Below are 13871 nucleotides of genomic sequence, written 5' to 3'. Positions count from 1 at the left end.
GGATGGACTGATTTACTGTTGCTAACTAATGAAACTACCCCTGATATGCATGGATTCCTCCGTCTTCGGAAAGTCCACACTGACAGTGTTAAAGGCCAGATGTCGGTCCCCCCTTTGACTCTAATAAGGACTGTTCCTAAGACGATTGCTGTTTCTGGTCTAGTTCAAATGTCTTTTTGCCCTGATCCAGAGTTCATTAGCTATTTGTTTTAAAAAGGAAGATGGAGCTTCTCTCAACACGGAGTCCCTCCTATCTGGAAACTACACAGTTCTGCAGCGGAGGAGAAAACGACCGGATGAGGAAAGGATCTCACACTACCCAAGAGAATGAAAGTGGTGACTGTTGACAGTACTGGAGGCTACATGAGACAAGGCAGGCCAGGAAGAGCCACCTCGCAGGAGGAGATACTGAGGCTAAGTGCTGGATGGCAAACACTCTTCGCTCCAAGAAGTGGCATGGACTTGGGACGACTTTCTTCCTTTTTTTTTTTTTTTAAAGATTTTATTTATTTGTTTGACAGAGAGAGAGAGAGAGAGAGAGAGAGAGAAAGACCACAAGTAGGCAGAGAGGTAGGCTGAGAGTGGGGGAAGCAGGCTCCCAGCCGAACAGAGAGCCCAATGTGGGGCTCGATCCCAAGATCCTGAGATCATGACCTGAGCAGAAGGCAGAGGCTTTAACCCACTGAGCCACCCAGATGCCTCTTGGGACGACTTTCTACTCTGCTTCAAGTTCGCCTGGTCCCACCCAGCCGTCCTTTGCAGAGCACATTCCAGTACAAGCCCCTTCGCTTCCTCCCTCCCCGCCCTTACCTCTGAGGTCTTTTGCGGCTGCGCAAGGCTCTACCCAATCAAAAACTTCTCACTGTTAAAAGGAGCAGGGATTGGCCCCAAGCCCTGAAACCGCCAGGAAGGGGCGGGGCTTATAGTAGGTTTTTAATACGTATCCGCGGGTGGGCCCACAGGCAGGCGGAAGTGGTAGGTGTTATTGTCGGAAGTGGCGAGAGAGAGATTGTGATGGCGGCTGCGATTTTAGCTGAGAAGGTAAGTTCTGCCAGCTCTACCCAGAGATTTTTGTTGGGGGGGGGGAGGGAGGCTCCGGGAAAGCACGAAAGGGGAGACGTGGGGAGATGCCTGGGTCCTGGGCCAGGGAGGCGTAGACGCTGTGAATTCGGGGTCGGTGTGAGGCCTCGGCTCGGCCCGGCCCGGCGGGATCCGCGGGGAGTCATCCCAAGCCGCCCCGCCTCCAGGTGTACCTCCTCGCCGCAGGTGCCGGTGGACAGCGCAGAAGAGAGGGAGCAGCCCCTGGCGGCTGCCGCGGAACTGGCTGCCCAGAAGCGCGAACAGAGGCTGCGCAAATTCCGGGAGTTGCACCTGAAGCGGGTGAGTAGCCCCCGAGGCACCTGAGGTGGGTCACTCTGGCAGGCCCATGCGCGTTCGTGGAGGGACGAGGAAGCCGCAAAACCTTGTCTGACAGACCTGCATACTTGGAAGAAGTATCTATCCCGGTGGTTCTCAACCCTGGCAGCAGATTGAAATCACCTGTGAAAGTAACACGCTCTCTCCAACCTTCTCACCCATTTCCGATTTAACTAATCTGGGCTAGATTTGGGAGTCTCTATTTTTAATAGCCTCCCTGCTGTATGAGTCTGATAAACTCTTCATTTTACCTATGGGATATATGGAGCTAGAGACTGGAAGAAACTAGTCCGTGTTAATAAGAGAGCTGGTTGCCTGTTCATTAAAAAATAATCAGCACATCTCTCTTTTTAAAAAGATATTATTTATTTATTTGACAGGGACACACAGGGGGAGTGGGAGAGGGAGAAGCAGGATTCCCACAGAGCAGGGAATCCAGATTTGGGCCTTGATCTCAGGACCCTGGGATCATGACCTGAGCCGAAGGCATCCGCCTAGCAACTGAGGCGCCCAGGTGCCCTAATCAGCACATCTCTAAAAGTGTATAGTGTCAGTGGCTCACCTAGTTGGTGGAAAACTTGATGACTATGATAGGGCTTTTGCTTCTAAGTAGAAGTTTTTCTTTTCTTCTTCTTTTTTTTTTCTAAAAAGGTTTGATTTATTTTTTTTAAAAGATTTTATTTATTAATTTGACAGAGAGAAATCACAAGTAGACGGAGAGGCAGGCAGAGAGAGAGAGAGAGAGAGAGAGAAGCAGGCTCCCTGCTGAGCAGGGAGCCCGACTCGGGACTCGATCCCAGGACCCTGAGATCATGACCTGAGCTGAAGGCAGCGGCTTAACCCACTGAGCCACCCAGGCTCCCCAAGATTTGATTTATTTGAGAGAACACAGCCCAGTGGGGAGAAGAGTGGGAACGTCAGGGGGAAAGGGAGAAGCAGACTCCCTGCTGAGCAGGGAGTCTAATGTGGGGCTCCATCTCAGGACTCTGAGATCATGACCTGAGCCGAAGGCAGATGCTGAACCGACTGAGCCACTGAGGCACCCCACTTAAATTCATTTTAAATCATACTCTTCATAGAGTAAGTCAAATGGAAAATACCTTTTTTTTTTTTTACCATAAACTGTTAAAATATGTAAAAAGGAGAAGGGATTTGAAAAGGATTAGAGGTACTAAGATTAGTGTTAAAGCCTCAGACCCCAAATTGAAGTTTTTTGCTTGAATTAGGATTAAAAGAGAATTGAGGGGTGCCTGGGTGGCCCAGTCGGTTAAGCATCCACTCTTGGTTTCAGCTCAGGCTGTGATCTCGGGATACTGAGATCAAGCCCCGCATTGGGCTCTGTGCTCTGTGCAGAGTCTGCTTGAGATTCTCTCTCCCTCTCTCGCTTGTGCATGCGCACACTTGTTTGCTGTCTCTCTCTCTCTCAAATAAATAAATCCTTAATTTAAAACCTAACTAGGCCATTCCCTTGCTTAAAATCCTTTGATGGTTATCTGTTGCTTTTAGGATAAAATGGAGTCCCCTTGTTAATGTGTCTTACCTGACCCTTTTCAAAGTGGGCAAGATTTTTTTTTTTTTAATATTTTTATTTATTTATTTGACAGAGATCACAAGTAGGCAGAGAGGCAGGCAGAAGGAGAGAGGAGGAAGCAGGCTCCCTGCTTGAGCAGAGAGCCCGACGCGGGGCTCGATCCCAGGACTCCGAGATCATGACCTGAACTGAAGGCAGAGGCTTTAACCCACTGAGCCACCCAGGCACCCCCAAAGTGGGCAAGATTTTGTTTGGACTTATTTTCATGTCCCTGACAGCTGACAAACTTTTTTTGTGTTATGTATTTAGAATGAAGCTCGTAAATTAAATCACCAGGAAGTTGTTGAAGAAGATAAAAGACTTAAGTTACCTGCTAACTGGGAAGCCAGAAAAGCTCGTCTAGAATGGGAGCTACAGGAAGAAGAAAAGAAGAAGGTTAGGATCTACTCTGCTGGCTTCATAAGTGGTTTATTCAGTCATTCTGTTGTAGTGAGACCGTAATAGCTGGTTTTGTACACTGGCTGTGGAGCAGACTTCAGGAGTCCATGTGGTAGCCCTCCTGTTTATTAGCAGCAACACTTTGGGGGAGTTATTTCATCTCTTTGTGCCTCTCTTTTCTCATTTGTAAAATGGGGACTGTAATAATGATTTGAGTTCAGACGAATTAAATGAGTCAGTGCATGTAAAACATTTCCAAGGGGACCTGGCACCTACCGCCTGCTGAACATGTGTTTTAAATTGAGGCGCGCACCCTTACACACCATAGCAGGTTCCCAGATGGCCTCCAAGTAGTGATCATTAGTTTTAAAATCTTGCCTGATATCTTTGTTTAACCTGGAGTTAAAATAGATCCAATACTTGCTTAGATCATCATTGCAGGTATTAGCTTCTTTTCCCTCTTAGGAATGTGCGGCTAGAGGGGAGGACTATGAGAAAGTGAAGCTGCTGGAGATCAGTGCAGAAGATGCAGAAAGATGGGAGAGGAAGAAGAGGAGGAAAAACCCCGACCTGGGGTTCTCAGGTAAAGCTCGACTTTCTGTGACCAAATGGCCTCAGTATATTAGTATTATCTTCAGTGTTTCTGGTTTTAAGAAAGGATATCCATGGGCACTGCCCTCCCGCCCCACCAAAAAAGAAAAAAAGGTTATGTCCAAGAATATTCTCCAAGAGGTCTAAACCCAAGAAAAATACAAATACATCTCATAGGGCAGAAGTAAAAAAGGCTGTACTTCAGCCAGCTGCATTTTTTTGTTTTTTTTGTGGTCAAAGTAGCAAAAGCCTGTATCTTCAGCATCTTCAGGGTAGAAGTTATGCCTAGTGTCTTGTGCAGATATTACTAATAATGATTTTGATGTTCTTTGGATCGTAATGACAAAACAGGGATATCTATCTTCTCCTATTTTCCTTTTTAAAGATATTTATTTATTTATTTATTTGACAGAGAGAGAGATCACAAGTAGGCAGAGAGGCAGGCAGAGAGAGAGAGGAGGAAGCAGGTTCCCTGCTGAGCAGAGAGCCCGATGCGGGACTCGATCCCAGGATCCTGAGATCATGACCTGAGCCGAAGGCAGCGGCTTAACCCACTGAGCCACCCAGGCGCCCCTCCTATTTTCCTTTTATCTTTATTGTTTTTTTCCCCTCTTTTTATCTTTAGATTATGCTGCTGCCCAGTTACGCCAGTATCATCGGCTGACCAAGCAGATCAAACCTGACATGGAAACCTATGAGAGACTGAGAGAAAAACAGTAAGTTGACATTAGTTAATGCAGGTCCTGTGTTAATTCTGAAGGGACATAAGGGCATGTGTGTGTGTGTATTTGTGTGTGGTGTATACATACATACACATATACATAAATACAAACACACTTTAAAGCTTAGGTCATGGTCACCAGCAGCTGCCTATGAGTGCTTTCTGGCCTTGCCCATACTATTTATTGCTCACTCCACAGCAGTTCAGCTAACCCCTGGTCATTGTTCCAGCTGGGCATTTGAAGACTGGGTGTTGAGAGTTCAACAGCCAAATTATTGTAGTTGGTCAGATGTTTTAGGAGGCTGAATGCTTTAATGCCGAGATGGGTGAATATTTTCTTTTTTTTTTTTTTTCTTTTAAGATTTAATTTACTTATTTGACACACAGAGATCACAAGCAGGCAGAGAGGCAGGCTGAGAGAGAGGAGGAAGCTCTCTGTGCTGAGCAGAGAGCCCGATGCGGGGCTCGTTCCCAGGACCCCAAGATCATGACCCAAGCTGAAGGCAGAGACTTTAACCCACTGAGCCACCCAGGTGCCCCTGGGTGAACATTTTCTACATAGATTTTAGGTTTGTGGGCTCTTTGGTCTCCATCCCAACTACTCTGCGCTGCTGCTGTGATGTGAAAACAGTCATGGAGGATACATGAATGAGTGGGTGTGTCTGGGGCCCAGTAAGATGTTTGCAAAAGCTGGTGCTGCGGTTTGCTGACCCTTGTGCATTAGTGGGGAGAGGAAGAAGCTGAACCGAGAGGCATGTCCCTTAACCTTTGGCCCTTGACTCAAATCTGTAGAATGAATGTGCTGGGGGAGGGGATATCTTTGGTCCCTTCCAATTTTAGCATATATATATATATATATATATATATATATATAAAAGATAAGGTAGGATCCCACATTCAACACTGTATGTATTTTAATGTATATAATGTGTAAAATAATGTGTATGTTTTATTGCTCACCAGGAGTGGTAGTTTGGTTTGAAATTTGCAAATGTTGAACTGTCTAGTGTTACTTTAAGTCCGTTTTGCTCTCTTTTCAGTGGAGAAGAGTTTTTCCCAACATCCAACAGCCTTCTTCATGGAACACACGTGCCTTCCACAGAAGAGGTTGACAGGATGGTCATGGATCTGGAAAAACAGTGAGTACTCAGTACAGCAGCCTGAACTTTAAAATTTAACGACAAAATGGACCTAGCGAGTTTAGAGTGAATTGAAAGAGCAGGTACTGTTCCTGCTCATTTCTGACTCAGTGTCTGTATTGGTTTTGGGTACGGATGGCATGTGCCAGTCCAATCCATATAATGTGGGAGCAGGCGCCAAATATCGCTGAAATGGAGTTGTCATAATTGAAGCAGGGAAAGGTCCAAAGAAAATGATTCTTTAAGGGCTTTGACCTTCATAACTATTCCATTATTTGATTTGAAGAAGTACGAATGTTCCAGTAAATGTACCCTTGTTATATTTGTGTTTCTTAATACTGATGCGGGTGAATATTAGAGCAGAATTATATTTTAGAAGTTAGTACATATGACTGTTAAAAATACTATCTAGTATGTAGTGTGTCTTCTATTCACATTAGCTGTGGCTGTTACTAATGTAAGTACTGTAATTTTCTTCTGGGTAGAACTTCATGTGTCTAGTGGCAGCAGTGTATCATTGCTCTTTTTAGAAGCATTCCAAGGATGAGTTTGTATTTATTGATTTTCAGGATTTGTACCCAGGGTTGTGTTACCAATTAGCAATTTCAGTTTGATTTTTAAGTTTTTTTTTTTTTTAAGATTTTATTTATTTATTTGACAGAGATCACAAGTAGGCAGAGAGGCAGGCCGAGAGAGAGGGGAAGGGAAGCAGGCTTCTCACTGAGCAGAGAGCCCGATGTAGGGCTCGATCCCAGGACCCTGGGATCATGACCTGAGCTGAACGCAGAGGCTTTAACCCACTGAGCCACCCAGGCACCCCTACAGTTTGATCTTGATGAAAACTACCCCCACCCCTCACATGTGCTATTTTGAGTGCACTGATTCTGTTCTTAACTATTTGGCCATGTTTTGTTAAGATTACAAAATTCAAAATTGCCTTTTTTTTTTTTAAAGATTTTATTTATTTATTTGAGAGAGAAAGAATGAACAAGCTGTGAGGAGGGGCAGAGGCAGATGGAGAAGCAGGCTTTCTGCTGAGCAGGGAACCCGACACAGGGCTCGATACCAGGACTGTGGGATCTTGACCTGAGCTGAAGGCAGACATTTAACTGACTGAGCCACCCAGGTGTCCCCAGAATTGCCTTTTTAAAAAAAAAAAAATTTTTTTTCCCTTTCTCCAGAATTGAAAAACGAGACAAGTATAGCCGGAGACGTCCTTATAATGATGATGCAGACATCGACTACATTAATGAAAGGAATGCCAAATTCAACAAGAAGGCAGAAAGGTTCTATGGGAAATATACAGCTGAAATTAAACAGAATTTGGAAAGAGGAACAGCAGTGTAATCCCTTTAGAAACTGTTTTCAGAAGCTTTGAGAATGCTGGGAAATTGAAGTTCTCTTCAGATTTCTACCAGGAAACCAGGACTCCTGTCTACTATGCCTTCCCACTCAGCATTTAGAAATAAATGTTTTTTCTTAAATGTACACTTCCATGTATATTTCCGCATTTCTGTGCTTGGATATAAGATGTATTTTAAGAGGTAGTGTACTTTGTAAAAAATCTACTTTGTATGAATACTAATTATTTTTCTATGTATTTTAAATGGGTAGGATTATTTAATCTTTGAAGCATCTTGGGCTTAAGATTGTTGGCATCATACATAAATGCAGTCATTGTTGCTTTGAATGTTAGGAATTTGACGAAAGCTAGAGCTGGACTCAACAACTTTTTGAGGTTATAGACTCGGAAGCTAAGTATAGCAAGGAGGAACATGGCCGTGGCTACTGGTGGGCTGTTTCTCTCTACCCATGGCCTTTTATGACCAAGTTCAGGAAGCAGCAGAACTATCTTCCTGTGATTATTGACCATGTACAGTTCCTTTTATAAAAAGCAGATAGAGAATCCCTATGAAGCACTAGCATTTAAAACAAGAATTTATATATTTGTATATATATATGCAAGATTATGTGCTTTCATTGAATAAACATTAAAATTTTTTTGATTATGGGGAAGTCAAAACAGTCAAAAGAAGACTGAGTACAATGAATCCCATATACCCAATACCTGTCTTCAGTAATCAACTCTTGGCCAGTCTTGTTTCATCTTCATTTCTATCTCCTTTCCCCTCCATGAGTCCCATGTTATTTTGAAGCAAATATTAAATGTATAATTTTGCCTATCAGTAACTGAAAGATAAGACCACTATACTATTATACAACGATATTTTAATAAAAAAGTCCAGAGAGAAAGATTGGTGTAATTTTTTCTATGTGTTGTTTAAAATGAGGACATTCCAAATCTGAAAGAGGGAAATCTCACAAATATATGAGCGTTTGTGTTTAAAGACAGTTTAACGTTAAATACCACTGGTGATTATCCCCTTGTAGAATTTATGTAGCACTTTCTATGCTCATTTTGTTACTGCTGCTACCATTTCTGTGTGCAGGTAGGTCTGATCACAGGGCCCTGATGCTGCCTTTCAACATACATTGAGTATGTTTCAGTTTCTGTTACACTAAGTTCAAGTCTTTGATCCTGAATGTTGCAATAATTTTTTTTTTTTAAAGATTTTATTTGGGGCGCCTGGGTGGCTCAGTGGGTTGAACCTCTGCCTTCGGCTCAGGTCATGATCTCAGGGTCCTGGGATCAAGTCCCACATTGGGCTCTCTGCTTGGCAGGGAGACTGCTTCCCCCCCTCTCTCTGCCTCTCTGCCTGCTTGTGATCTCTCTCTCTCTGTCAAATAAATAAAATCTTAAAAAAAAATAAAGATTTTATTTATTTGACAGATCACAAGCAGGCAGAGAGGCAGGCAGAGAGAGAGAGAGGAGGAAGCAGGCTTCCTGCTGAGCAGAGAGCCCGATGTGGGGCTTGATTCCAGGACCCTGGGATCATGACCTGAGCCAAAGGCAGAGGCTTTAACACACTGAGCCACCCAGGCACCCGCAATAGCTTTTTAAAAAAGAGTCAAAACGTTGTCAGATGTATTTAAAAGCACAGTCTGCTATAAGCCAGCAAGGTGTATTCTAAGAATGCAGGAGTAGCTTATAGACCTGTTAGTTGCATGTCCAATAGCAATTAGCAGTTTTTCATTACCCACCAGAACTTTGATTTTTTTGTGAGTTTGTGGTAAAATTTCTAGCTAAACGTGTGCTTCTCCAGATTGACTTGATATACGTGGTCAGATTAGTTAGAGTTCTGGCCAATAGAACACCAACTAAGTTATGTTGAGAAACTCTTTGCTTTCTTGGTAGGGGAATTGCTACTCCCGGCTTCCCCCTTCCTTCCTGCTTGGATCACAAACCTGAGGCCTGGGGTTGTAGTAGCCATGTTGTGCTGTGAGGTAACAAGTATGAGGACAAAGGTCAGGGTGCTGATTTCGAGCAGAGCTTGAGTCCCTGTTGACATAGCCAAGTAGCTACACTAGCTCCAGGAGTCTCTTCCTGTTTCTTGCCACCGAGTAAAGTTATGACCAGTGCACGGTTCAATTTCAGGTTGTCTGTTGATAAATATTACATATACAAAAGTCAATATGCGTGTGTAAACATTACAGAAACAGCTTATCCAGTCTAAAAATAAGTATGTAGGAATGGAGATGAGAGGGAATAGTTACAGTAAAAATTAGCTATTTAGACACAAATTTAATTGGAAGGTTTTCATACAACCTATGTGAAGAAAATTAGAAAATTCAGTTGAAGGAGTGAACAGGGGACTTCTACTTCCAACCAAGATGGACTGACAAGAAACAAAAGATTTACCTTACCTTAAAATGACCGGAAAAAAAAAGTATATATGAAACAAGTTTTCAAGATAGTAGAAGTCAGGCAAGGAAGGTCAGTGGACTCTAAGAGGGGAAACAAACAAGGATAGCCCTATGATCACTCCAGCTCACTGCCTTTAAAGAACTTCCAGGCTGTGGTGTGTGGAGGAAGAAGCCAGGTGGAGCCTGGCGGCTCCCTTAGTTGAGGAGATAGAGCTGGAAGCCTGGGGAGACCACGGTGGCAAGGGCTCACGTTGCCTTTCTGGAAAAGGAGGGAACCGCCCACAGAGAACTCAGCAAATGCACAGAGGCCCCCACCCTCTCCCCTCTCCCCCTCAGCATGAGCCAGAATAAGATCAGCATGTGTGTGAAATGATGGGGGAGGAAAGAACTCCCCAAATGGAGTGGGGGGAATAGGACCTGGCACTCATGTGTGGCCAGGAATAGCGGTTATCTACCAGCTGGAAGGGAAAAGATCATAATTCATGGGGTAGAATACTGAGGAGGATTTCCTCTGTAGTAGAGAAAATGAGCTGTAGACCAAATGCTGCTTGAGTCTTGTCTAAAAACTTAAAATTAAGATATGACAGAATCAAACTATTTCCAAGTAATTTGAATGCATTCCAGAATGAAGATTAAGAATTATTGGTTTTAAAAAACATAGAAACCTCCAGGACCCCAAAACGCCAAATTCACAATGTTTAGCATCTAATCAGAGAAACTGGAAAATTGGACCCAATGTGTGAGATGATATAGACATTTGGATTAGGAGACAAAACAGTTACTGTAACTGTTCTGCACATGATCAAAAGGGTAGAGACACGAAGACAGATAACAAAAAAGACCCATACTGAACTTCTCAACATGAAAACTACACATCCGAGGTGAAAAATACACCAGGTAGGTTTAACTGCGGATGAGACATCGCAGAAGAAGAGATGTGTGAACTTGAAGACAAAGCAATGGGAACCATCTAAAATGCAGTAAGAGAGTAAAAAAGAATTCAAAAACATGAGCAGGGCATCAGTGAATTGTGTGACCTGAATGTGTCATTTGGAGTTTCCAAAAGGCAGAAACATGGCTGCCCACTGGAGGCTCCGGATCTGAAGTCTGGTCTGTCTGTTCAAATGTGAGCAAACACGAGAGCTGCTGTGAAAGCACATTAGCACTGTGCTGAGGCTTTCCACTTGCCAGTTGCCAGGTTGCAAAAGAATCCTCTCTCTTGTGCTCACCTGTGGGACACATCTTGCTCTTTGGGAAATGCTATACAAGCAGCAAGGAGATGCTTTAAACCAGCCCTTCCATCCACGTGACTGACGAAATTGAGCATTTGAACAAGGAAATAAGGTCTATTAGGGGGGCCTACGTAGAGGACAGTGGTGGAAATGGAAATGGGGATGTTCTTTCTCTCTAGATGGATGTGGTAGGAAAGGGAAGCAATATTAGGAATCCCCTGCCCTTGGATCCCAACCTGATTGCTCTTGAGTCCCTGTTAGCTATTGTATATTCAAAGGGAGCAGGAACCGCTGCTCTGTTCATCATCCCATTCCAATAGTCCTGGCTGGGTCATGTACTTCTAACAGAGTTCCTCTTTCTCCCCGCCCATGCCCATTAGGGCACGGCCGCCTTCCCACTGGCCCTTTCTCTACCAACGCTGTGATGGCTTACTGAAAACACCTTCCTCTTTGGCTCATTTATTTCAAAGGCCTTCTCAGTGTGGGCGTCATTATTACTTGACTCAGCTATGTTATCTCACTTGAAAGATGGAGTTGAACGGTTTTTGGCCAAGTGGTGGAGCTGACCCAAACAGAATGATCTCTTGTAGTTGCAATTACTTATAGAACAGCGTAATGTTCCATGTTGGCTCTGGAGTACATTTGACCCTGCTGGAATCCTCTTACAGCTTTAAGAAATGGGGACAATCATGGCACTAGCTGCCTAGGATTGCTGTTGGTTTTAAACAGAAAATCCACACAAAGTGCTTAGTGCAGCAGGCAGGTGCAGAGTAAGTGCCTGTGCATATTGGTGAGGATCCTGTGACTATCATCTTGTTCCCCAGTAGGGCTCTCCTCACTCCACCAGGACAAGTGGCACTGTGAGATAGCCATGGATTAAAGTGGCTTGGGGGGCTCAGTCCATTGAGTGTCTGATTCTTTGTTTAGGGTCAGGTCATGATCTGATGGTTGTGGGGTTGAGCCCCACGTTGGGTTCCATGCTCAGCGCTGAATCTGCTTCACATTCCTTCTCCCTTTGCTTTAACCCACCCAGTCACATGCAGGTGCAGGCTTTCTCTCTCTCTAAAATAGATACATAAATAAAATCTAAAAAAAAAAAATTAAATGGCCTGGATTAAAATGCCAGTTCTTTCTTTTGCCAGACAAAAGATCTTGGGCAAAGGACCTTGTATCAGTCTGCAAGGGCTGTTGGAAAGGAACACCACAGCCTGGGTTAGGGGGTGGTAAGCAACAGAAATGTATTTTTTTCCCTGTTCTGGAGGTTAGAAGCCCATGAGCAAGGTGCCACCGGTGTTGAGGACTCTCTCTCTGGTTTGCAGATGGTTGTCTGGCTGTGCCCTCACGTGGCTTTTTCTCCATGTCCACGTGGTGGCACTTCCTCTCCTTATAAGGACACCAGTCCTATTAGATTAGGCCCCCTCTCTTATGACTTCATTCAACCTCAATGATTTCCTTAAAGGTCCTGTCTCCAAATATAAACACTGGGGCTTAAGACTTCTGTGTATTCTTGGGGGTGGCATGATGAGGTCCATAATGTCACCCACCCCCTTCATGCTTCCTTTTCCCTCAGCTTCCTAAAGTGTTCATAATCTCTACCTCGGAGGGTTGTTGGGAGTGTCACGTGCTTGGACCAGTGCCTGGTTCCTAGCGGGATCGATGTTAAGTTATAACAGCAATTACAAAATGAATGAATATGATCGTCTTCATGGACATCTCCTATACGTGGTCTTTTCTCTTTTCTCACTTCCGAATCAAGACAATGCAAACCCGAATGTTCAGAAATCTCAGAGGGAGGTAAGAGTTCCATGGGACATCCGCCCTGTCCCCAAGACTGTTGGCAGCAAAGACTTCCTCTTCTTGCCGGTCTGAAGTTTTGAAATGACAGGAAGCCTTGAGCCGTGGAGGCCCCCTTCCCTCTCCCCCTCCTGCAGCACAGCTGGTAACAGCTACCCAGTGTTCTCTGTACGCCCTGGCCGTGCTCCTCCGGGACTCTCTTCAGAAGCGCATCATTTATGCAAGATTAACTTTGTGCTCTCCGTGGGCTGCTTCTTTGGTCCAAGGCAGTTAGAGTCAAAATCCAGCTTCCGACAAATGACAACTACTTGCAAAACCCAGGGATCCGAGGACCAGAGGTCCCACTTGGCTTTCTGCTACAATAGAACCAGAATACACAGTTAAATCATTAAAAAAAAAAAAAAAGACAAAACCCAAGACACTCTTAACCTTAAAAATGTTCACATTCTGGATGAATAGTTTAGCTTTGGATCCGGTCTTGTCCCCTTAGATGAGGTTGGCGGATTTTTGTTTGGAAACCTACAGGCTGTTGGGAGTTCCGGAGGCTGGAGCCCAGGAGAAACCAGGAGATACTGACATCTCGTGTGTGTGTGTGTGTGTGTGTGTGTGTGCACGCGTGTCTGTGATAGGTTGGGAGGGGCAAGTGTGTTTCTTCAGCTGGAAATGGCCCCCTCGGAAGAGTTGCAGAAAATACCCCCAAATCTCAGAAATACAGCCTAGAATGCATGAAATCTTCCATACATACGTCATTTATCACATAGGTGTAATGGTTACATGTAAAACATCTACAATATACCAGAATTTTTACAAAATCCTGTCTTGACATTTCTCATTCTATTTAACATAATAGAGGCCATGAAAGAAGGATTGGCCGAGCCCTCTCCTGTTGCTCAGTGGCCAGTGTGCCATGGACCCACACAAAGCCGAAAGTGTGTGGGGTCTGAGAGCCTGGACCTTTGAACACTGCCCTGAGATCACAGGGGGCTGTTTAGTGCCCTCTTGTGGGGTTCACGGAGCATAGCTTCCAGTCAGTTCTGTATTATTTTCTATTTTTAAAAGATTTTCTTTTTTTGTTTGATAGAGATCACAAGTAGGTAGAGACGCAGGCATAGAGAGAGAGGGGGAATCAGGCTCCCTGCTGAGCAGAGAGCCCGATGTGGGACTCAATCAGGACTCTAGGATCATGACCTGAGCTAAAGTCAGAGGCTTTAACCCACTGAGCCACCCAGGCGCCCCCAGTTCTG

The 13871-nt window shown here is 44.4% G+C and overlaps 1 protein-coding gene across 1 annotated transcript; it reads left to right on the top strand.

Annotated features, from left to right (window-relative positions):
* The first annotated feature begins 974 nt into the window (after window positions 1-974).
* SYF2 (SYF2 pre-mRNA splicing factor) lies at window positions 975-8089 on the top strand. Its single transcript, XM_044237463.1, has 7 exons — window positions 975-1041; window positions 1267-1380; window positions 3257-3382; window positions 3851-3968; window positions 4602-4692; window positions 5738-5836; window positions 7018-8089. Exons 1-7 carry the CDS (start codon window positions 1015-1017, stop codon window positions 7181-7183), a joined length of 741 nt encoding a protein of 246 aa, XP_044093398.1. The 5' UTR covers window positions 975-1014; the 3' UTR covers window positions 7184-8089.
* The last annotated feature ends 5782 nt before the right edge of the window (window positions 8090-13871 follow it).

The sequence above is a fragment of the Neovison vison genome, chromosome 2 (assembly GCF_020171115.1).
Source record: "Neovison vison isolate M4711 chromosome 2, ASM_NN_V1, whole genome shotgun sequence".
NCBI lineage: Eukaryota > Metazoa > Chordata > Mammalia > Carnivora > Mustelidae > Neogale > Neogale vison.
Note: the sequence above shows the minus strand (reverse complement) of the source record. Positions and strands in the feature narration are given on the sequence as shown.

Coding starts and splice junctions, on each gene's coding strand:
- SYF2 (XM_044237463.1), top strand. CDS start 1,015: ATGGCGGCTGCGATTTTAGCTGAGAAG. Junction 1,042..1,266: donor CTGCGATTTTAGCTGAGAAG/GTAAGTTCTGCC, acceptor TCCTCGCCGCAG/GTGCCGGTGGACAGCGCAGA. Junction 5,837..7,017: donor GTCATGGATCTGGAAAAACA/GTGAGTACTCAG, acceptor CCCTTTCTCCAG/AATTGAAAAACGAGACAAGT.